The sequence below is a fragment of the Anomalospiza imberbis genome, chromosome 15 (assembly GCF_031753505.1).
Source record: "Anomalospiza imberbis isolate Cuckoo-Finch-1a 21T00152 chromosome 15, ASM3175350v1, whole genome shotgun sequence".
NCBI classification, from domain to species: domain Eukaryota; kingdom Metazoa; phylum Chordata; class Aves; order Passeriformes; family Viduidae; genus Anomalospiza; species Anomalospiza imberbis.
In genome coordinates this window covers 17,448,870-17,473,674 of record NC_089695.1, presented here as the reverse complement: position 1 = coordinate 17,473,674, position 24,805 = coordinate 17,448,870, and the positions used below count along the sequence as shown (strand labels likewise).

Here is a 24,805-nt window from a genome sequence, read left to right as displayed (position 1 = left end):
GCTGTTCAGTGGAGTTTGTCAGGTTTCAAATGTGCCACAGTGGGAGAATCCCAGAACCTCAGGGTGGCAAAGCCCTCCCAGCCCATCCAGACCCAGCTGTGCCCCATCCATCCCCACCTTGTCCCAGCCCAGAGCTCTGAGTGCCACCTCCAGGGATGGGGATCCAAACCTCCCTTCCAATATTTACCAGCCGTCTCCCTCTGGGAATGAGTGGCTTTTCTGCACTGAAATACCCAGTGGAAAATGGAATTATAGCTCGCTGAAATCTAGCAAAAATTTCCCCTCCTTCCCTACTTTTTATGTGAGCAGCAGAGCTTTTATTTTTTTAGGTGTCAAAAGCAGACTTTCTCTGCAGCATCACGTGTTTGATAACAAAAGGCTGGCATGTGCACATTGTCCCTGTCACTCCTTTGGTTCCTTTCTCAGGAGCAAATGCCACCAACTCCCTCACAGCAGCTGGGTCTCCCTCCCACCCTCCAGGCTGAGGGGAGAGTTCTGCTCCCCAGGGAATGGCTCACCCAGCCCTCCCTGCCTTTTGGCCATGACAAATCCACACTTTTGTGTCCTGGGAACTTCTGTGCAGCCCCAAGGTGCTGCTGGGAAGCTGTGCTTACCTTAAGGCATTTAATTTAAGGGCTGAAAATTATATTTTCTTGTAATGGAGTAATGGCGTAAAAATTAAATAGCAAAATGCCAGTTAAATAATAGTCAATTAAAAACCTGTTAAATTTAATAAGAAAAAACAATTTAACATTAATAAGAAATAACCTTGTGATGCCTTTAACATCTCAACTAGGACCTGTTGTAGGTTGACCTCAGTAAATCTTATTTATCAGTCTTATCACAACTTTAATTTAAGTTTATTTGGCTGCCTTTCCTCAGGTCTCCATCCTGCTGAGAGAGCAAACACCAGGTTCCACCGTGCTGTGTTCAGTGTGAGTTTCTTCTCCCCTTTCCTTCTTTATCCAGATTTTCCAATTAATAGTTCTATGAATAAAGTAGCACATTCCTGCCTTTGGACTTTCTCCCTTACAACCCACTGGGTGTGAATTTGTACAGCTTCATCCGTGAGATTGCGAACAATATTAATTAATTGTGAGCTGTGCTCCCCACTCCTCATCCTTTGTGAGCCTTTTATCAGGATTAAATGTCACACCACAGATGGGGACATTGGCAGTGGGTGCTGAATTTCAATAAAATCTCCAGATTCTCCCTCCAAAGCCTTGGTTTTGAGTGCAGGCTGGGATCTCAGGCTCCCCGTGCTCCCTGTACTCACAGTTAATTCCCTGCCTCGCTTCCCTGGGCAGTTTCTCCTCATTTTCAGCTTGTGCAGTTCCCAGCCAAGGAGCACAGATTGCCTGTGGCTGTGTTCCTTCCCCTGTTCCTCAGGAAGGATGATGCTGCCCTTGCTCATCCCCTTCCCTGCCAAGAGCTCTCTGCCAGCAGGGTCAGATGCTCCTCAGGAGGGGGGACAGGAGCTGCTGCTTCATCTTGCTGTGATTCAGAGGCTGCTGAGTCCCCACTTTCTGTCGCCCTGTCCCCAAACCTCCTGTGCTGCTGCTGTTATCCCAGCTCAGCCTCTCCAGGAGCTGTTCCTGGGATTTTATTCAAGTTAAGCCCATGAGGATCTGTGCAGGTGGTGCCAGGCCCTGCTCCCTCTGGGATTTCAGGGACCCTCTGAACTTCTCTGGGAACAAAGACCTCAAAGACCTCAAAGACCTGAGGAAAGCCTTTTTTTTTTTTTTTTCCTCTGAGCATCCTAAAGAGCAGAGCCTCAAATCTCCTGAAGGTGCCCAAAAGAAAAATGCCAAGCTCAACATCTGAATGTGCCCTGTCCAGGGTAAGGAGAGGCAGAAATCTGAATATCAGGCACAGCTTATTTTGTGGGGAGCCCAAAAAACAAGGGACCATTGTCAAGCAGATATTTATTTATTCTCTGATGGGTTTGGGGTTTTCTTTTACTAAGAGTAAAGCCAGCTCTGAGCAACTCCTCTGGAGAGCATTCCTTAGAGAAATTCCCTGTAGACTGGGACATGATAGGAAGAGTTCCACTGATCAATGAATTGATTTTGAGCACAGGAGGAGGTAACCAAGGCCATCAAAACACCTCTGTGTATGTAAACCCTTTCTTTCCGTATCCCTGCTGTTTACACAAGGTTATTTCTGTTATTTTGTGCTTTCTTCTGCTCCTTCTGCAGATCTGAGTGTCTTTCAGGGCCACCTGTGAGACCCCACCTGTCCCGTACTTTATACATCACCATCAAATTTGCTGTGCAGAGCAAACAAAGAAGTTCAAACTTCTGAAGGTTGTGCCATCCCTTGGTTGCCCCTGGGCCTGACTATTTTCTGCTCCAGAAGAGATGGCACAGCCCATAAATCTCTGCCCTAGTCCCTGCTTTGGTAAATAAATCTGCTCAGATTTATGTTTGCTCCTTCCTGAGGAAAAGCAAAGCAGTGATACATGTGGCAAATGGAACAGAAAATTGCTTTTCACCCATCAAGTTTCCAGTGTAACTGACTAAAGTTTGGGCTCTCCTACAGCAATAACTGGTCTCACAAAATAAACCAAATTTTGCAGCACAGTTCCTTGTGTTATGTTGAGGCAACCAAAGATGTACTTTGCCCAGTAATTTAGCAAATGGCTTCAAACTGAGAATAAGTTTAGGTCGGACACTGGGGGGGAATTCCTGGCTGGGAGGGTGGGCAGGCCCTGGCACAGGGTGCCCAGAGCAGCTGGGGCTGCCCCTGCATCCCTGGCAGTGCCCAAGGCCAGGCTGGATGGGGCTGGGAGCACCTGGGACAGTGGAAGGTGTTTTGGGGTTGGAACTGGATGAGGTTTAAGGTCCCTTTGAACCCAACCCATTCTGGGATTCTGTGATTCTAAGGAATGAAGATCACACTGCTGTGAATCACACTGAAGTGAAGGAAAATTGTGTTTATTTATTTTGGCATAGCTTTACCTGTGCCACCAAGCCTCCAGAAACCCAGGCCTCCCCTGCTCCCAGCTGCACAGGGATCCCTGTGTTTGGCCAGGAAAACGGGGCTGGTCCAGGGGCTAAACCCAGCCCATGGAATCAACCTGGCTGGGGAAGCTGCTTCTGAAAAACTATTTATGAACCCAGCATCCCACCCCTTTACTGAGCCAGTTCTGAATTGCTCCCTTTCATCCTCTCCAGCTGTAATTCATGTTGCTTAATTAATCTTAATTAAGCGTTTTGGGCATCTCTGGAGATCAGTTCTCTCTTTATTTAATTACACTAACACACCATATAACGGTCTCTGTTCGATGGGATGTTTTGCACAAGAGTTTAATCCAGAAGCTGAAAGAATTAATTATTAGAATGTCTCCAGAGGGTTGGCCAAGTAAACTGTGGGTTTGTCACAAAGGCCTGGACTCTTCAGAGACCAGAATCCATCCCTGATACTGCACACCTTGAGCCAGAGACACATTTCCCCCTTGCTGGGGCTCTCAGATCCCTGTGGGATCTTCTGGAGCAGGAATGAGACTCACAGGAGACAGGGAGATCTGGGATTTGCCAAGAGTTTACAGCCTGTTCCTGTTCCAAAAGCTTTACCCCCTGTGCCCTGGCCCCTCTCTGCACACCCACGGCCTGAGCCAGCCCCCAAAAGGGATCAGCTGCCCATGGAATGGGAATTCCCGCAGGGAATGATCTCCCTGTTTGCCAGGGCTTCATGGGAACAGGGCATTCCCTTCCCCAACAATACCCAGGACCTTGGCACATCCACGCTGATTTCTTTGCCCAGCAAGGCCTGGAGCTGCTGGGCCTCCTCCTCTTCTCTGCCAGAAAGAAGCAAAATGGAAAAATACGGAACACTGCAGGGAAACTCTTGGAGCAAGGACAAAGGGGAGCAAGGGCAGGGACTGTCCTGTGAGCCCAGAGCTCCCGGGGCTCCTGTTCTGCTTGACAGCTCCACTTGTGATGATTTTGTCCCAGGATCTTCTCTCTAGCTGTGATTTCTTCAGGAACACAACTGCAGGGCAGCACAGCAGTTCCACGAGCCGAGGAGTTCCACAACACCCATCTGTGGCAGCACATTTCTCTCTCAGGATTTTTTCATAGAGGAGCACAGAGGAAAGAAAGAGAAAACAGTTTCTATTTCTGCTCCTTGTTTTCCCATGTGGAATGTGTTTGGAGAATTGTTTACCTGGGGTGATTGCTTGGTTGGGTTCTGGTGAGGATTGTTTGAGCTGATGGCCAATCCAACCCACCTGTGGCTGCACTCAGAGAGGGTCACGAGTTGTGAGGAGTTAGATTTGGTAGCTAGAAAAAGTAGGTTTGTAGTTTTAGTATCTCCTTTAAATAGTATATTAATGTATTACAGCATAGTTATAATAAAGAAATCATTCAGCCTTCTAGACTGGAGTCACACATCAGCATTTCTTCCCACCAGGTTCACCTGCATTTTACAACAGCCATCGGTGGGCTGCTTCGGACGAGCACGTTGTCCCAAACTCGCTGTAAATGTACAATTCTTCCCAAAGACAGACAAGCAGAGCCTGACTGGTTTCCATGAGCTTTCTGCTTCTTCTTGGCCCGAGCAGGGAGGTCTGGACGCTTCAGCAATGTCTGCAGGGATTTGTGGGTCAGGACGGCGTGGTGATTGTTGGAGACTCGGGTTCTGAGGGCCAGCTTCCATCCATCCTTCAGGAACCGCCTTCAGCCCAACGGAGGGAGATTCCAGGTGGGCCAGGCCCTCCCAAGCACAGCTGGCAGTCCAGTGCTTATGGCAGTACCATTCCAAGAGCTATGACAATGACACTGTTGATAGCTCTGGAAATGGCGCTGCCATCGGCACCACGCGCGGCTCTGTCCCCCCTGCTCCTCCTCGTGCTCCAGGATGGAGGAGCAGCTTCAGCCCAGAAATCCCTGAAATCTTAGGGAAAAGGTCCCAGCGAGGGTGTCTGGAGAAGCCTTCAGAGGTGCTGGCTGCAGTCTGCTGCTGCTGGAGTGCGCCCTTGGGACACAGAGTGCACACACACACACGTGCCTGTTTCCTCTTTTACCCAGGCTTTAACTGGAAAAAAAGGGAAAGCCTCCCTCTCTTTCCTCATTCCCCCCATGGCAGGTCTCCTGTCCTCCCCTTTGGAGCCAAGCCAGAACTGCTGCCCAGCCCTGGAGTTCATTCTGCTGGAGAAAAGCACGTGGAAGCGGCAGGGCACACGCTGCACCTGCCCAGCAAAGTGCCACGCACCCAGTTCTCAAGCCAGCCTGGAGCCACGCTGCTAATGAAGCACTGGTCCTGCTTACTGCCCTTCCAGCTGGAAGCCTGCTCCAGGCTGGCCATTTCCAGTGGTTCTTTTCCTCAAAACTGAAGGATTTATGCTTTGGAAAATTGGGCAGCTCCTGGTTTCTGCTGCTGAAACCTCTTTACAACACATCTCTTGTCCCACTACAGACATAACTCCCAGCAGGGATCACCCTTACCACACCAAGGGGTTGTTAATGCAGGAAAAAAGACAAAAAGGAGCTTTTCCTTCTCCTTCCAGGCACATCCTGCAGCCTCCAAGGACGGCTGTGGGGAAAGGTTTGAGTTACAAGTTGAAAGCACTTTTTCTGATGCCTGAGGTGTTTGAATCAGCTGTGTTCCTAAAACAGGCACTGACGACTCTTCTCTCAGTGCTTCTGAGCCTCAAAAAAACCCCAGCACGATCTCCAATAACTTTTCTGCAGCCTCACCGAGGATCTCATCAATAACAACTGTGACAAAATCAACTGGGGGACATAAACAAGGACAAAGAGAGGAGCAGAAGGACAAGAAGCAGTTTCCTCACCCCAGTTCTGTCTCCAGACCAGGGAAAATTGGCCCAGAGCATGGAAGGGGCTGCCCAGGGCAGCTTTTTCCAGTGCATTTTGATTTTTTTTTGTCCTTGCTCCTTGTCGCTTTCTGAATCTGAGCTACTTTTGCTGCTGTCCTGACCTTGAGGGTGGCATTTGTCACTTTGACCAGGCAAGTGTAAAATCCTACCACACCAGATGGGTAGGGTTTTGTAACTGCTTTGCATAGATAGGATGGAGAAATCAAGATTTTTCCTCTCTGTGCCCCACAGAAGCAGGGGTGAGGCGTTATGTCCAAGGGTCACAGGGTTTGGCAGCAGCTCAGCTTGGATTGCTCCAGGCAGAGGAGAGCAGAGAGAGCAGCACACCCAGCAGATCGCACCTGCAGCCTCTCTCCAGGGCAGCTTTTTGGGAAAATAGCAGCCAAGATGGATCACAACAAAGGGGTGCACACAGGGATGTTTCCAGAGGGGTGAGAGCAGACAGAAACACTCACAGAGGACATTTCACAGACACCTGGCACAAAGGACTGAGGGAATAACAGCCGGGTACAGATGCAGTTGAGACCTTTGAGTGCTCAGTGAAGCTTTAGATCCCAAAATGTGAGGAACCCTGAAGTGTCCCAGGCCAGGCTGGACAGGGCTTGGAATGAGCTGGGAGAGGGGAAGGTGCCCATGGCAGGGGGTGGAAGAGGGGAGCTGTAAGGCCCCTTCCAACCCCAAGCTTTCTGTGAGTCTGTTTCCTGCGGGCGGGGAGGGATGGGGCAGCTCTCCCTCAGCGCTGGGTGTTCTGCAGAGCAGCTCCAGGGAGCAGACTGCAGCCTGAGCTCAGCTCTGCCTCCCTGTGCCCAGCCCTCCCAGGGAACCTGGCTGGGGAAACTTCCAGATGGAGGGAACACAAACTGCCCTGAACTCTGCTGGTGTAAAGCAGGTGCTGAAATCTGCTGCCTCCCCGAAATCTGTGTGCCTAATGAGGAATAAACAAAAGCACTGAAGGGAAAAAGGAGAGGGAAGGCCCTGCCTGCCCCAAATCTGTTGGGATAATTGCAGGTTCAGTGGGAGCTGTGCAGTCTGCCCAGGATTTGGGGCTGCAGGTGAAGGGATGGGGATGTGAAGGTGCTGTGGGGTGTGGCACTGAAGGGAGAGAGGCATTCCCTGTGTCCTGGCAGCCCTTGTGACTTGTCATCCCAGGTCCCAGGCAGGGAGGCTGTCACTGTGACCACCAGGACTTCCTCAGTCCTGGCAAGAGCCCTGCTCCTTTCCCCTGCTCTCGCTACAAAACCATTTTGAGCAGGAAGCCAATTCCACACCTACTCCACTCTTCTGGAGCTGCATGTGTGGAAATGCCTGGCCCTGGAGCATTCCCATGGTGGCAGGAGCCCAGCTGGAACCTCTGAGGGAAGGGGAAGCCTCTGAGCTGTCAGGTTCAACCAACATAAACGGGTCCAGCCTGGCCTTGGACACTGCCAGGGATCCAGGGCCTCCCACCCTCCCAGGGAAGAATTGTTCCTAATATCCAAAGCCACTCTCTGTATCCTGCTTTTCTCTGTGTGCTGCCCACTGAGGAGACCCTGCAGTGCTGTAGCCTGGTCCTTGGAGCGAGAACTACCATCCCAAAGGGAAAAATCCCTGTTAGCCACATTACCCTGCAGCCAGGAGCCCACTCCCAAAGCCCTGTCAGACATCCCCATTCCCCTGGGGCTGCTGCCTCCACCCCACAAGTGTGAAGCCATAAATAAAGGAGGGTTTACAGTGGGTTGCAATAAACATGAACAGACAGAGCTGCAGTAATAAAAGAAGGGACTTACAGAGCATGGTCATGGCTAGACAGGAGCTGGTCTGCTGCAGAAGAGCAGGAGGAGCTTGGAGACAGAGGAACAGCCACTTTTAGTGCAGGAAGGAGCAAAGACAGACACAGTGAGGGAGTTAAGGGGGAAAAAGGAAAAAACACAGCGCTGGTTAATTGGGAAACAGCCCCACATCAAACACTGAGCAGTCAATGGCATCAGAGCCACATCCCCAAACCTCCCACTGAAAGGAGCCTGACTTCTAGTGTTAGAACCATCTGAGCCATCAGCTGCAGTCCTTTCCTCCATAAGCCATTTGGGGAATCATTCTGCTTTTCAAGAAAATCTCCCCATAGGGTTTTGGGCAGGAATCCTCTGCTGAGCCTGTTTTCCAAACCTCTTCAGCATTGCTCTGGAAGGGATTTGGGAGCTGGCTCTTGCCTTCCTCCTGACCATTCCATGTGTACCAACCCCCTCTGCTCTGACTGAGGACCCTCTCTGGAGGAAGCCACATCTGGCTTTAAACCAAAGTCCAGGGAGTGGTAACTTGGCCACTTCATTTGTCCCCATGATTTTAGCAGCCATGCTCACTGCTAAAAAATCTGATTTATGGAGGCAGTGCAGAGCTGCTGGAGATCCCTGGCTGGTGGTCCTGGAGTCTTCTGACAGCTCCAATGTGCTGGAAGTGCTGGGTTGGGCTTTTAGGTACAGATGGGAGAGCAATAGAGTTACCACTTCATCTTTACCAACACTGGAACTAGGCCTGCCTGCAAGGATGAGCTTCAAAATCCCCCTCTGTGGGCTGCTGGTCTCTCACCAATCCCCTGAAATGTAACAGGGAATTCCAGGGGTTCCTAAAACAGCTGTAACCCCTCCCTTATCCTGCACTTTCCTCCTGAGCCAACAAGAGCCTGAAACAGCACATGGAGCAGAAAATTCTCCTACAAAACAGCACTCCTGGATTGGAAGAAATCAAATTTCAGGCATCCACAATTCCTCAGAGTTAAACAGCTTTCCTTATGCCATGAGAGGATAACGGAGAACTGTCCCTTAATGCACAGCCGAGTCTGAAACAGGAGCTTGGCAGGGCTGTGTGTGCGCTGTGCCTGCAAACAGGAGTGCCCATGAGGGAGGAGAGGAGGGCAGGGGGCTCCAGGACTGCCCAGCAGCCTGGGTGCCCAGCTATTAACTGAGGACAAGAAGAACTCCAAGGTGAGCAGACACAATTTTACAGCCAAATCTTCCCAGGCAAACACATGTGAAGCCAAGCATAGGGGGAAAGAGGGTTTCAAGGAAATTAATTTAGCTTGCAGCTTATTTTAAAGGATTTTATGGGCATGTGTTAAAATTTATCAAGGACAAAGATCCTTTCAAAAACAGAGGAATTGGTTTGTCACTGAAGTGCATCATTCATTTCCCCGAGTTCTGTGAGCTGGTGTTTTATGGGGTTCTCTCACAGAATAGAATCATGGAATGTCCTGAATTCCCACAGGATTATCTGGCCCTGCACAGACCCCCCAACAATCCCACCCTGGGCATCCCTGGAGTGGTGTCCAGACCCTCCTGGAGCTCTGGCAGCCTGGAGGCCATTCCCTGGGGAGCCTGGGCAGTGCCCAGCACCCTCGGGGGGAAGAACCTTTCCCAAAATCCAGCCTGACGTGCCCTGGCCCAGCTCCAGCCCTTCCCTGGCTCCTGTCCCTGTCCCAGGAGCAGAGATCAGTGCCTGGTTTGCCTCACCCCCACAGGGGCTGAACAGGGCTGTGCCCAAGGAGGGAGCTCCAGGGATGCCCAGGGGCTGCAGGAGCTGCAGCCCTGCCTGGGCAGGCGGCTGGGACACTCCTGCAGGATAAAACATCCCGTTCCCCACGGGCATGCAGCCCTTGGAAGCTCTCCTGGCAGCACCTGTGGCAGTGCCAGTCACTCCTAATTGCTTCCCTGCCCGTGGAGCAGCTGCTTTGTGCAGTTCTTGTCTCAACGCTGGAGCCAAGTGTTATGAAGTGCTTTCAGTGCTAATAAATACCAACTCTGCTGCTGTAAAAGCCTGTCACAAAAGCAGCACAGGGCATGAATCTCCCTGAATGCATTCATGTGCCTTTAATATATCAGTGGAAACCGGGACTGCTCACTGACAGATCAATCAGTGATAAAGTTACTACTCATAGATAACATTAATGTGAGGCATGCCCAGTTTCTTGATTTTTTCTTGAGTTTACCTCCTTGGCTCTGCTCTGTTTCATGCAGCTTTGCAAAGGGATAAATCCATATTTTTTCCTTCAATTCTTAAATAAATCTCCACAATATATTGCTCAGCGTTGCACTTAAACTGTTGTTTATGCGTTTTTCCAGAAGTGGCTTCACTTCAGTGGTGGAAAAAGCACTGCCAGGACTCAGAGCTTGGAAAACGTGGAGATGAAAGGAATTGTTAGACTTCATATTGAGAGAGAAAAGGATTTCAGAGAAGGAAAAGGCTCCTGTGTGCATGTCACATCGTTTAGGCTGTGACATCATATCAGGGCAAAGTATGAAAAAAAATGGAAGGGGCTGCCCAGGGAGGTTTGGAGTGCCCAGGGAGGTTTGGAGTGCCCATCCCTGGAGGGGTCCAAGGAATTCCCCGAGGTGGCACTCAGTGCTCTGGGATGGGGCACAGCTGGGACTCCATCCTGGAGGGCTTTTCCAGCCTCAGGGATTCCATGATAACACAAACACTTCAGAGATAAAGCAAAAAGCTCTTTAGTGCCACATGCTCTGCCGCTGCTGAAGCGCTTTGATGGCTCAGAGGAATGACACAAATTAACAGCCTCATTAACAACCCTTCTGCCAGATCTTCTGCAACATCTCTGAAAGGCTGTCAGTGACGGTGGCAGCCACAATCCACACTCTGGGACGTGACTGACTTTGAAACCACTGCCAAGGAAGGCTGAATGAAGCAAGATGGGAATTCTGACTGCTCCGAGGGGAAGCAGCAGCAGAGGGAGGGAGGAATTCCGGATGAAGCCTGCAGTGCTCCCGCTCTCAGCCCAGGGCTGCCCGAGCAAGGGAAGGTTACACAGCCAAGCCCATCCCAAGGACTGCTGTGCAAAACTCACTCCTGGCCTGGGCCTGGAATGTGTCTGTGCCTTCCAATCCAGTTTAAGGGAGCCCAGCAGAAGGCCAGGGTAGGAGGTCCTGGGGAGTTCCCAAAATGCCTCCTAAATCGGGTTCCCTGCATTTTCAAGTGCTCTGTTCCGGAGTCACAGCCCCAGAGCAGAGCGATTAATGCAGAAGTGAGGACTGGAAACCATCAGCTGATGCAGGAGCAGCCTCAGTCAGCTGGATTTAATAGGGATGGAGCATTTGCAGGGCAGGATGTCATTCCCACATTCCCATGGCAAAAGTGCGGCTTTACTTTGGCAAACCCAAACCCAGGCTGGCTCTGGATCCATTCCCAGGCCAGGTCACCCGTTCAAGATGCACTGAGCAGCAGATGGTGGCAAGGATCGCCTCTGCTATGCCAAATAAATCAAACCAAACCCTCAAGAGCCATTTTTCTGCTTTGAAATGGAAAGCTGAAGGTGGAAAGGTGCTGAGAGCTGCCCAAGGGCTGGGCTCACAGGTGGGTGAGCACCACAGGCAATGGGAAGGATCCCAGAAATGGCAAATTGTTAAAAGACAGTCACATCACAACAGATGTGCTGGAAGTCCTCAACACCTTCCTGGAAATACCAAATTTCTGGCCAAAATATCATGGGAATAACAAGGTTTTCTCTCCTACATACACTCCAAAAGCCTTAAAAGCAATTTTAACACAGCAACAGGGAAGCTTTTCCACATTGTGACTTTACAATGGGGTGGTGCATACAATGCTTAAATAAATTCTCCTCTAGCAATCGGAAAGGAAGAGAATTATTGAAAAGAAAAACAAAGAAGTGAACCTAAAATTAAAATGCACTTACGCAATTAGCTCTGAGTTGGAGATACTGCTGCCCCGAGGAAGAACAGAACATGACAATAATTGCTGAGGTTTCCATAGAATTTCTAACCCTAAGGCACGTGGGGCTCTTTGCACATGCTGATTTGCATTGTCTGAAAACACATTGCTAATCTCTGGAGAGGAGAGAACCAGCCCAGCATACTCAAAGGTCAGTTGGAACAGAAGGTGAGTAGGTGGAGAGCAAATTTCTACCCATAACAGAGTTTATTCAGGTACCAAAATTAGTTTTAAATCCTGTTTTGGACCTCTGGATTGAGTGGAGAGACTGGCAGAGGACTGGGAGTTGATTCAGTGTGTGCTGCGTTATGGGGGATGTCTGTGTTTTAGCTAAATGCAGTCGTTGAAGTTGCACTCCATTATTAAAGTGGGAAGTTTCCACCAGGTGTGGGCTGTGCCAGGAGGAGCTGTCAGGCATTCCAGCTGCAGGGAATGTGGGGCTGTGGCTAGCAGGGCTCTGCTCTGGCTGTGGATCCCTAATTCCAGTTGCAAGGCAGGTCCTGCCCCACCACGACACAGCTGCCTTCACTGCCCAAAGCACAGATCACGCAATTAGGAGCAGACAAAGGTGTAATATGTAATATATATTATAATTATATAATTTATTTATATAAATATATATTTTATATAATATATAATATATATCATATAAATAATATATATTATATATATTTATAAATATAAATATATAAAAATATATATTTATAATTTATTATTATAAAATAATTTGTTCTAAATGAAATTAAAAACCACAGCATCTTGTGTACTAAAACCAGTGTCGGGCAACAAGCAAGCTAAGTGATAGAAATCTGAAAAGACACTGTCTCCAGAAATGTATATTCCAAGGGATTTCTCATCTGACAAGACCCCAGCTGGAGACATTTTTGATGGGCATCATCAGAAGCTTATCCCGGAGATTTTCACCTGACAGGATTCCAGCAATTTTCTACTGGTTCCAGGAAAAAAACACGATAATATGCTAAAGAAGATCTCCTTCCAAAGCCCGAGAAAGTGTATAAAAATGGACCCCTTAGAACTGAGCCTCGGAGAGCCACGGGGACTTTGGTGCCACAGAGGCCAAGTCCTAAATCTCCCCGACACTGATGGCCTGGCTCAGAGTCCAATCGCTCGCGGCTTTCCTTTTTTTCCCAAATTTATACTTTGATCATTTAATAAATTTCCGTAATTCTTAAATTGCCGTTTTCATTTATAACAAAGGTGAGTTACATCTCAGTCCTTTCAGAGCTCCAGGTGCCCTGCAGAGCCCCAGCTTCCCCACCAGACACAAACTGATGCAGAATTTCTGATCCCGAATCTTCTGTTAGGCCAAATAACAAAAAATGGCTTAGCTGCACTGTAATCTCTCTTTCCAACACCCAGGCATATTGAAAGAGATTATCTTTTGAAAATGGAAGGAAACTGTGTTATTGTAAAACTCTAATCCCCTCTGTCCTTTGTAGGAAATAAGATAAATATCTTGATTTCACTCAGCACAATTACAAGAAGCTTTTCTCTTATCAGAAGCTCTCTGTTCCCTCTGGTGAGGCATTTTTGGAGCTGGGACAAGGCTTCAGCAGCTCCTGCTCTTTGGGGAGCAGGGTTTGGGGGAAGGAGGCTCCTCTGACAGAGGGTGGTAACTTGGGTGATCTGGAACACCCACATTCCTGCACCTGAGGGTTCCTCTGCTCCTGGACCCTGCAGCAGATCCCAAACCTCCCCTGCCCTCCCTGGCTCAGCCCAAATCTGTCTGAGGGACCCCAGATGGTCACAGCTCCCTGCGCCCTGCTCAGGACCCTGATAGCCCCAGTCACAGGGGCACAGAAAAGCTGGCACTGATGCCAAGCTGGAAAACCATGCCAGGGAAGTTGGAACATAAGTTTGGTTGTAAATGTTGGCAAAGCTTCATTAAAAATTAAGAAAGCTCCTTCAATAAATGACAAAACTATTTTTTAAAGTTGTTACTGAGTCTAATCATTCCCTGTATTTTTAAAGAATCCCTTTCCAGGTTGGCAGCTAATGAAATTTAGGTGAAAACCAAATTACCTCTTGACTATTTAACAATATTAGCATTTCCAGGCAGCAATCAGATCTCCTCAGCTTGGGCTTGGTCTGGAGCCATTTCTGCTGGCACAGGGAGCTGATCCCTGAACTGAAACCTCTGGAGTGGAAAACACATCTTGGGTAACCTCTGGCTGCCCTGCCCTGGGCAAAACGAATGAAATATCACTGAAATCACCATTTGAAATGCTCATCACTTGCTGTGCCTCTCAAGCTTTTGCTCAGGAATTTCCAAAAAAAGAATTTAGTGGGAATGTACTTTATCAGCACCTTGGCAAGGGGGGAAGCTCTTCCCTGATGGTGCCGTGAATAAAGGAACTGCTGGAGAAGGGGCAACACAGACCCCAAAGCTCTGCAGGTGCCACCAGCACAAAAACTCCACATTTGCCTCCAAAATACCTCAAAAAAATGCCCAGTGCAAATCCAGTGTGAAACAGGGAGTCTGGGGGACGGAGGGGAGGACAGAGCAAGCCCAAAAGATCCACCTGGGGCTCATGAGCTTGTCCTGAAGGAGCCAGAACCTGTCAGAGCTCTGATTCATCTTGCAGGATCATTAGAATTCCCGGTCAGTTAGAAATTTTAACTCTTTCCAACCCCCAGCACTGAGTGTGTTGCTCTGCCTTGGGAAGCTCCATGGTCTCTTCACCTCAATGCCCAGGGAAGGATGAGGAGGAGGAGGAAGAATAGGAAGAGATATTTTACCTGCAAGCCCAGATCCTGAGAGACCTGCTGGGTGCACCAGAAACAGCTCTGAGGGACAACCTCTGCGTTTCCTGAGCTGAGCCACAGCTGCAGCCCATGAAATGTCAGCCTCACAGGTGGGGTGGGATCACTGCTCCACCTCCAGCACCACCTGTGCTCTGGGGGAGCCCTGGCTGAGAGCCACACACCACAAACCTTTCAAAAACCTCCACAAACCATTCAAAAACCTCCACAAACCATTCTAAAACCACCACAAACCATTCAAAAAACCTCCACAAACCATTCTAAAACCACCACAAACCATTCTAAAACCACCACAAACCATTCTGTGGTTCCAGGATTCTGTGATCACTCATCCTTTTGCTCCACAGCAGCTCTTACCACTTTCCTACCACCAGGGATTTATTTTTATTCCACTGGATCCATGGAGCTGTTAAACCTCTAAAAACTGGAGCCTGAGCTGCTGCACTCCTGTTCCAGAGCATCAGGGAGCACTGGGGCTCGCTGCAGCTCCAACCCCACAAGGTGCTTGTTTCTGCTTTTCCCCACTTTGTTTCTCTTGGCTCATTTAAGAGAAAAATCAGGAAGTGTTTTCCTTTGGAGAAATCCAATTGACATTTGGAGAAGACCTCTCAGTGCTGGAAAATGAGTGGTAAATAAACCTCTCACTAGAGCTTTCCTTGAAGAGAGCAATGCAGTGCTCTGAGCACTTCTGAGAGGAAATGGAACACACCAGAGTGACCTCCCTGACCCACAAGTTCCAGAGTTTGTCCGCTCAAATAGATTTCACCCAAAGTCATCTTCTTTGCTATGGCAAAATTTCACAACTTGTTTTATCCAGGAATTCCAGCAATGCTGACCTGGCTCCCCATCCACTTGTGCTGTACAAGAGTGCAATGATTCATGGAGGCAGGAGTTTGTTGGTTTGTGTTGAATAAATATCTACTCATGACAGAAGAAATGCAAACAATCTGTTTCAAGGGGAGCACAGCATTTTTCAGATGATTTTGGCTTTTTTCAGTCTGGTGTTGCACAGCGCCCTGAACACCCAGAAATCCCCATCTATTTACATTATTGTGCTAATTTTTGTCATAGCTGAGTTCAGCACAAGGTCTGTCCTTCTTGCCACTGCTCTCCCTGCCCGGGGACAAAAAGCAGCTGTAAAATCCCACTGGCACAACCCCCCCATTTGCAGAAACTTTTGGTCCCTTTCCTAAAGAAGATGCAGCAGGCAGCATCTGCAGGGTCGAGTCGTTCCCTTCAGACCAAATGATGCCAAAATTCACACACAACTTCTGCATCCTCCCAGCTCTTTCCTGGGCACACACCTGTTCCCTACAAACCCAGGCTGTCTGAGCACCTCAGGATTGCTTTTGTCCCATCCCCTTCTAAGCACTGATACCACCAAGATATTGCAAAATGAAAGCCATCCTGTACAAACTCTTCTTGCTGGTGGCTGCAGGCTCTGGGCAGCCCCGGGCTGATGTCTTAAGTTTGAGCTTTCATGTTTTCCAGACTCTGTACTGCACCGGCACAGAACTCTGAACTCCATGTAAAGTGTCAGCAGCTCTCCTCACAGCTCAGGCACACAGAACAATCCTTCTCCAGCCCAGAACCAAGGACACCGCTGCAGCTTCACCCCAAAAAGTGCAAACAACAGGGGATGGAGGAGAGCAACCTGGGAGGATGGGGCTGCATCACCTGGAGCTGGAACTGGACCATGAACCCCAACAGGGAAAGGGACCCAAACTTATAAAAGTGTCAAAACTCGTGACCAGGAGTCCATCTGGGGTGGAGCCACGGCCGGGCTCTTGCACTGCCCAAGGTGTATCCTGTGCAGGCCTTGTCATAAATCCCTGCTTTATTCCTTTAGCACTGTAGCCTAGGTAGCCTTCTGGGTAGCCTCTGAAGGCATCAGGGCAGACTCACCTCAGCACGTGCGTGGAGCCGTTGATGGTGGTGGTGGAGCAGGGCACGGTCTGGCCCAGGATGGAAGGCCTTCGGTAGCGCTCGTCGCCGCAGCACAGGATGATGAGGAAGGCACGTCTGAAAGCCTTGTTGAGGAAGGCGTAGAGGAAAGGGTTCAAGCCCGAGTTGATGTAGCCCAGCCACAGGAAGGCCGTCCACAGCTTGCCGGGCACCGTGTAGTTAATGAAGGGATCCACGATGTTGGTGACAAAGAACGGGGCCCAGCAGAGGCAGAAGCAGCCCATGATGATGCACAGGGTCTTGGCAGCTTTGGTCTCGGTTTTCATGCGGTGGGTGCTGTGCTGGTCTGGGGGGTGCTGCCGGGGCTCCTGGGGGCCCTGCCGGGGCTCGGCCGGGTTCCCCGCGCGCTGCAGCAGGCGGATCTGCCGCGCGTGCGCCCGCGCCGTCACGTAGATGCGGTGGTAGGCCAGCACCATCAGCAGGAAGGGGATGTAGAAGGCCACCACGGAGCAGGTGATGGCGTAGGGCTTGTTCACCATGAAGATGCAGTAGGTGGAGTTGGAAGCTTTGTTGAACTGTCTTTGCTGGATCTGGGGTGCGGAGGGGAGGGTAAGGCAAGGAAGGAGGGAAGAAGTGGGAATCAGAACGGGCTGGGTTGGGAGGTGTCAGCTACACGCTCATCATCTCAGTGCTATCAATCAGTTTGGGAAGCTTTCTCTACGGCCTCAGGTCAAATGTAGTGCTCTCTTGGGAGTCGCAGTCTGTCAGCACAGAAAGTCTAAAATTCTCAGCATCCAGGACTCCAACAGGGAGGGACCTCAAAAATCATCTTGTGTCACCCCCTGTCATGGGCAGGGACACCTTCCACTAGACCAGGTTGCTCCAAGCCCCATCCAGCCATCCTTGGACACATCCACAGCCTTCCCGGGCAACCTGTGCCAGGGCCTCACCACCCCCCGGGGAAGGAGTTTTTCCTAATATCCCATCTAACCCTGCCCTCTGGCAGTGTGCAGCCACTCCCTTGTCCTGGCACGATAAGCTTGATAAAGCTTTTCTTTAACAAGATTCCTACCTGTATGCAACACAAAAATGGGACAGAAGCTGTCAGAGGAGACAGAGTTTTCTGCTTTCCAGCCAGGGAGAACGAGGCACAGGTAAATGCCGTGGGTTGTCTGAGGTGGCAGGGCAAGGGAGAAATCCCATATTCAGCCCTGCTCTCCCTTTGCACTGGTGATATTCCCACTCTCCAAGGAATATCCCTTCCTTCTAGGCAGCCTTAGCTGAGAATAATCCTCCCTCTTATTTAAGCAAGAGCTGCAAAGGCCGAGGGGACCAAGGACTCCTGACGTGCTGTCAGGGGCCAGCTGGGGCTTGGCCTTTTTTCCAAGGACTCCTCACTGAACTGAGAGTGAATGTGGCTAAAATCCTCTCCCAGGCCACCCCATCCCTGTGTCAGTCCTTCCAGGACAGAGCCACCTCAACTCCCGTTAAAGACCCCCTCCAGAAATTCAGCAGCCCCTCTGCACTGGCAACAAGAAGTTTCTCCTTAGTTTTCCCTTTCCCTGAAAATTGCTTTTTTAGAGAACATCCAGCACCCACCCAGCACATTGGATTGGTGTCCCTGCTTGGCTACTCACCAGGTCAATGATGCCAATGCTATTCCAGCCCTGCATGATGGGGAGGAAGGAAATGAAGGTCGGGATTATCCAGCAGCCCCCCAGCATCAGCGCGATGCGCAGCGGGGTCATCTTGTTCCTGTACACCAGAGGCTGGCAGCAGATGGCATAGTACCTGCAGGGCAAAAATGTCACAAAGCAGATGGTACTCGGTTTCTTCATGCAGCAAAGCCAATCCTTTATTCACATATCTCATTTTTCTGTAGTTTTCACAGAGTTTGTGTTCAACTCCAGTTGGCTGGGAGTTTTCCTGCCACTCAGTTTGTTGGTTCGAAGGTGTTTGTGTGTGTACCTGTTAAGACTTTTTCTAGTCACGGGTGTTTATATATTTTCTTTGTGGGTTCTCATGGGATAGATCTTTTGTTATTAAAGGTGCAAATTGGTTTTCTTCAAAAGACTAACTTGTGGTGTTAACTGACTTTCAAGATTCTTTCACACGGGAACTCAGCTAGCTGCTTAGCTGTACTTAGAAAAGTAACAGGCCTAAGACCTGATTTAATAAAGCTTTTCTTTTATAAGATTCCTACCTATATGCAATACAAAAACGGGACAGAAGCAGTCAGAGGAGACTTTCAAGCTTTCTAAAAATTAAATTGTAAAGCCCTCTCTCCAGCTGCCTTTCAAAACAGGGAAAACAGGGGTCTGTATCCTGCTTCCATGGGGCCCCTCACACAGGAACTTGGGATATTTCCCCAGGGTTCATGGTGGCTGGCAAGGAAAAGCCAGAGTTTTCTGCTTTCCAGAAATGCTGTGGGTTGTCTGAGGTGGCAGGGCAAGGGAGAAATCCCATTTTCAGCCCTGCTCTCCCTCTGCACTGAGGATGTTCCCACCCTCCAAGGAATAGCCCTTCCTTCCAGGCAGCCTTAGCTAAAATTCCTTATGCACTGGACATTTCTTTTGACAAGGCTGCAAAAGCTGTTAGCACAAATTAACAAAGTCTCCCAAAGCTGTGAAAGCGGCAGTGAAATGAAATGTGTTCTTCCATTTCCCAGGAATCCACCTCTTTTCAGCTGGGCTTTAATCTTCCCAAGGACAGGGCAAAGGTGTCTTTGCACCATCAAGGGGATGTGCCCTGAACTCTCCTCCCTCCTCCTGATCCCTTCAAAGTATCCCAAGTACAACAGGTCCCTGCCCCTAAAACAGTTAAGATCTAAAAATGTCTTCTCAAAGAGATAAGAAATCAAATTTTCTGTTTGTTTGGTGCCTGTGCCACCCCCTGCAGGTGGACCTCTCCATCAGGAAGGGGAAGCAAACCTAAAATTGGAATTATTATTTATTCCTAAGAAGACCAGATCAGCAAATATCCAATTGCAGACTTTCAGTGGTCCTGACCTGACAATCACCTTCAGGTTCCCAATAAAATACTTTTTGCTCTCTAGATTTTTGGATTTCAGCACACTCTGTAAAACATTTTATGAGGGCAGCAGAACCATGACTTAGAGGAATTAAATTAGCAAGCACACGTGTGTGTATTAAAGAGCTGCTCTTCAAGCTGTGCATTTATTTCACCAAGATTTGAATGGGAACCAAGATCTTTGTCCTAAACAGGCACAAAAATATAAGAATTTCCATTTTTTTCCTAAGGCTTTTTTTTTTAAGTCATGTGGAGTCAACCAAATTGCTTTATTTTGATAAAATCAGATGATATATTCCACACAGAGGCCTGAAATAATATCAAAGTGTCAAAAGAAAACATTTCTTAAAAGTCTCTTTGGAACAAGATTCAAAATGTCACTGGGGAAAAATGCTGAAACAGGCATTCAACTCCTGCAATTTGATAATTCCTCTGTTCTCCTCTGGTTTCCTGTGTACATGAAAAATCAGCCTGTTCCTCTGGAAAGCTGCACTTCCAAAAAATAGGATTTGCCAGGAGCTGCTCTTTCAGAGCTGTGGGTGAAATGTTCCTCTGGTGGAGCTCCAGCTCCTCTGGGGCTGATCCCTGTCCCAGGAAATGATCTTGGAATTCCCACAGCAATTTTGGGGATGTTTATTGGGACAGAGGGAGCTTCCCCTGGCATCAAAGCTGCTCCTCTGACTCTCAACAGAAAGGATCTAAATTAAAAAGTAAATTTAAGCTATTTCATTATTTCTTATCTCTAAGCCACCCACTGGAAGTGCTGGACATCAAAGGCATCAAAGGCAAGGCACGAGAGACTCCATTTCTTTGCAGAAAGGGCAAAAGAAGAAATCCAATAAATGAAAGGATAAAACCAGCCAAGACAGCAGCTACCCTCTGACAAGTTGGATAAGCAAACAGGAAGAGAAAACCACTGTACACTGATAATTAACTGCAGCAGGAAAACAATTCTTGCCAGCAGTTTGAGTGATCACATTTCTCTGCTCCTCTCTGTGCTGCAGCTGAAAGAATTACACTGAATTGTTCCTGCTATTAAAGGCCATTAGAGTAAAAATTATGCCTGTAAAAATGACACCTTAAGCTCTCATATTTCTTCCCTCCCAGTGATTCAGCAGCAATTTTCCTCCACTTTCACGTCAGAAGATTTTATTTTATTTCACTTTCGCTGCTACCAGAATTTCCCCCGTGCTCAGCCAGTCGAGCTGGGCTCCTCCTGTCACTGTTTTGGGTGACAAAGTGCCCTGAGCAGGGTGTGGGTGACAATTGTGTGACGGGGAGGGAGGCAGAGGAGCACAGCACCCACTCCTCAGAGCCCAGCAGGGTTTCCATCCCAGGAGTCAGCCACAGACAGCTGTGAGTGCCACCAGGAGGCCTGGAAGTCACAGCTGGGGCAGGAGCTGGTGGTTTGGGGTATGTGGTGGCCTGAGCATTTAAGCAGCTATTTATTCACTGGGAGAAAAGTAATTCTATCTGCGAGATTGTCAACAGTCTTAGTCAGAGGCTGGAATAAAGACATGCTCTGTGCTTCTGCTCCATTTCAAGGCAGAGCTGTTTTCCTGGGCTCACAAGGAATATCTGTTACGTGCTGCTGTGGCAGCGTGATGGATGAACACAAAATGCAATACATACACATGATTAATGCCATGTCCAGGCCCAATTAAATATTAATTCTCTCTATTATCAGTCAAGTTCCTCGCAAATGTTCACTTTCCTGTCACCTACAACGGAGCAGCTGATGTGAAACCTCCTCTCCTCTGCAATGACATCCTCCAGTGAAGGGGAAACACAGGAATCCCTTCCCAGAGCTGCAGCTCTTCCAATAAAGCAAAGGTTATTATAAAACTTCTCCTCTTCCTTATCAGACACTTGCCACAGGAATGAATCAAGTGCTAACATTTTACAGGTGGCTGAAAAGAAGAAATCCATCATTTCTCTGGCCTTGTGGCTCTTCTGGCCACTGCAGAAATCACAGAATCACAGGGAAGGGACCTTAAAGATCATTTAATTCCACCCCTGCCATGGCAGGGACACCTCCCACTGTCCCAGGCTGCTCCAAACCCCATCCAGCCTGGCCTTGGGCACCTCCAGGGATGCAGGGGCAGCCCCAGCTGCTCTGGGCACCCTGTGCCAGGGCCTGCCCACCCTCCCTTGGGAAGGGAACAATCCCTTCCCAAATCCCATCTGTCCCTGCCCTCTGTCAAAGGGCAGCCATCCCCTTGCCCTGGCACTCTCTTTTCCATCTTCCCTCGGGCACTGGAAGGTCCCAGTTGGGAACCAGTTGGGAACCAGTTGGGAACCAGTTGCACACTTCCTGCAGCTCCCCAGCCTGGATCTGCCTGCCAGCAGCACAGTGGGCTGTGGGCCATGGCAAGGAATTCTTGATTCATCCAAACACCTCCTCAACCCCGTGGCTGTGGAAAAGCTGCCCTGGCGTGCTCAGCTCCTGCCTCAGGCCTGCCGAGGCTCTGACCACACCACTGCTCCTTCCTGCCTCCTGCAGAAATGGAATTGCTGAGCTGCAGGAGAGCATTCCCTGCCCTTGGAGAGAAATTAAAGCATCTCCCTGGTTTGCAGAGCAGTTTGGAGCTGGGAGCCTGCAGGCACTTACCCTGCACGGAGCTCCCAGCTACCACAGACAGACAAATCCACCCCCACCCTTATTAACAGCCTGGCTCTGGGGGTGGCCCACACTTCAAAGCGTTTGGTGTCATGTGCATATGTAAAATGATGTACAGAGCATATGTTGGATCATCCTGGGGCCAGGATGAGACACAGAACACTCACTGAGCACTCACACTGAGTAATATTTCACCCCCCTTAAATCATCTAGAAAAAAAGAAGTCAAAAGATAGGAAAACTGGAAAAAAAAAAGAAGACAAAAAGATGGGAAAACTGGGGAAAAAAAAGAAGACAAAAGGATGGGAAATCTGGAAAAAATAAGGAAAAAAAAGGAGGAGAAAACTGGAAAAATAAGACAAAAGGATGGGAAAACTGTGGGTGCTACTGTCTCTCTCCCAAAGTGAGGGTGCAGGAGCCAAGCCCTCTGTCAGTGGGAAGTCACTGCCCGTGTCCTCAGGGAATCCAGACTGGGACAGAGCCTCCAGCTGAGCCCTGACCAAGTGATGAACCTAAGGAGCCACAATTTCAATTTTTGTGCCTGTGGAAGATTAATCCAACACTGCTGTTGCTGACATTTCAGTGAAAACAGGTTCTGGCCTCTGTATAACCAGATATTAATATTTTTTTGGAGAGAACAGCTCTTTCTATTTTCCTTTTTCCCACTGAGCAAATAAGCTTTGGGCTCTCATTGTGCCAAATAAAACAAAGTTCTGCATCGTTGGTCCAGAAAAAGAAAATGTCCTAAAATGATTATATCTAACAAAATTAAATTCTTATTAGAAAAACAACGGCCTGCTGGTGTTGAGATAATTACACTGAGAAAAATGCTAAAGAGAACAGTTAATTGGAGCTGGATAAATTTAGCAGGGAACACAAACAAATGTACGTTGCCAAATGGAGAGAGAGGGGGCTCCTCCGCAGCCCCCGTGAGGCTGAGGTGTGTGGAGGGTTATTGGCAGCAAGCGTGGCAAAATAAATGAAATATTTCTGGAGGGTTTGCAAAGACGGATAAAGGGCAGCGTGTGCCGTGGCCATCTGCTCCGGGGTTTTCCTTAATGCTCTCGGACGTGGGTTCTGCAGTCCCTGGGCTGCTGTTCTGGCTGGCAGGGACAGCTCCACAGCTGGGTCACCTCCCAGAGCCGCGGGGACAGGCGCTGCTGGCCCTGCCTGCGCTGCCCCTCTCTGCTTCACCTGGGCTGTGTGACATCCAGGTGAAACAGGCACAGGGATTTACAGCCTGGGCAGAACTCCAGCTGCAACCTGGGGCGTTTCATCAGACTGTAACCAAGAATTACTGCCAGCTAGCCAAAGTTTAATCACCCGCCCCACTAACAACCTCCCCGTGGCCCTGGGCGGCCAGGGGAGTTCCACAGGGCACTGCTGGGCACTGCGGCCTCCTCCCAGCCTGGGAAAACACCCTGTGCTCCCAGCCACAGCCTGGGCATCCTTCGGGCACCAGTCAGCCCCTCGTGCCCGTCTGTGGTGCCATGGCAAGGGGAACGCTGGGCTGGAGCGCCGGGAGCAGGGCAGTGCCCACCCTGTGTCCCCGGGGCCACACTCTGTGCCCTGGCACAGGGACAGGGCTGCTGTCACAGGATGTCACCACAGGGCTCGGGAGGCTTTACAGCATCACCTCTCCCACGGGGCTGAGCTAATTTGCTGTCCATTAATGGTAATTAATGTTTGCAAACAGCACAAGGAGCAGCTGTCGCTCTCCGGCTGCATCTGCCGTGCTTTAGCAGGGATTTTGGGCTGTGCCTGAGTGTAGGATCAGTTTGGGATCAAAGAACACACTCAGGGCTGGTTTGTGGTGTGCAAGTGCCCGAAACAGTCCAGCAAACAGAGCAGCCACAGGGACACAGCCCTGGGGGGACCTTCCCAGGCTGGGACAGCCAGGAGGGTGCAGGAGGCAGGGAGAGGATGCTCCAGCTGCATCAAGAGGTGCCAGATGTGCACCCAAACCAAACCCACAGACATTTGGGACCTGTCTGGTTCTCTGTTGTTTTCTCCACCCCCCAAAGACTTTGAGAAGTAATTGCATTGCAAATTGGACTGCAAATATTGGAGGAGAAAATTGCCTCTCCTGACAGGTTCGCTGTATTTGGAGACTCCGTCAGAGCTTCTGGGTCTGTTTATCTGCAGTGCAATTATTTTTTATTGCACTGGCACAAAGAATGGGCATGTATGCATAAAACATGCAATAAATAAATATTTCAAGGGTAAATCTCTCTAATATATTAGAATATCAAAGAGATGATGAAAAAGCTTAAGGCAGTGGCAGCAAACTTTGGATTCAGTGAGCCCTGAGATACCTTTGCTACCTTGGAAAATCCCTTTTCCAGCTGAGACTGGCAGAGGCTGTCTGCAGTACTTCTCTCCCTGTGTCTGAGCAGTAAAATCCATTTATTACATGGTGATTTCTCCAGATTTTCTCCAATGCCTTTGAGAATTCAAGCCTCAGTGCTTGTTTCCATCTTTTCCAGAGGCAGCAGTGGAAATAGATACAAGACTTTATCAGATAAAAGTCTTTTCAAGCAACGCTTTGTGAAGATGCTGAAGGGAATGACTTTCAAACTGAGTCTTTAGGATTAGATTAACCACCTACTTTTCTTTAAAAACCCCTTGAAACTCACACCTGTATGTCCTGAAATAAAACAGAAGGCAGGAGATAGATTACAGAAAAATTACCAACTAGAAGCAGCACACTGCCATAAATTCTGAATGAACACTAGAGCAAACAGCTGAAAAAATGGAATTAAGCCCTGGGAAGGAAGCAGCGCTGCCCCTGCAGCCCAGGGAGGGATCAGTGCTGGGCTGAGTCATCCTTCCCTCCACAAAAACCTCTCATTCATCCACCTGCTCTGCCCTTTTGGGGTCATCCACCACCTCCTCCTCATCTACTCTGGCCCCTTC

General features: G+C 49.2%; 1 protein-coding gene across 4 annotated transcripts in view; it reads right to left on the bottom strand.

The window, feature by feature from the left end:
- Positions 1 to 24,805, bottom strand: part of HTR4 (5-hydroxytryptamine receptor 4) — a 48,909-nt gene that overhangs the window by 7,951 nt on the left and 16,153 nt on the right. For 2 of the 4 annotated variants that reach the window (XR_011004413.1, XM_068206225.1), the window contains exons 4-6: positions 17,878 to 18,031; positions 16,241 to 16,830; positions 7,606 to 7,681 (exon numbers count right to left, since the gene is read on the bottom strand). Coding sequence is in view for 2 of the 4 variants with exons in the window: in XM_068206225.1 (XP_068062326.1) it covers positions 7,621 to 7,681; positions 16,241 to 16,830; positions 17,878 to 18,031 (805 nt within the window). In the remaining 2 variants the exon portion in view is untranslated. The remainder of the gene's footprint in view (positions 1 to 7,605; positions 7,682 to 16,240; positions 16,831 to 17,877; positions 18,032 to 24,805) is intronic. The other 2 variants (XR_011004414.1, XM_068206224.1) reach the window with 1 other exon arrangement.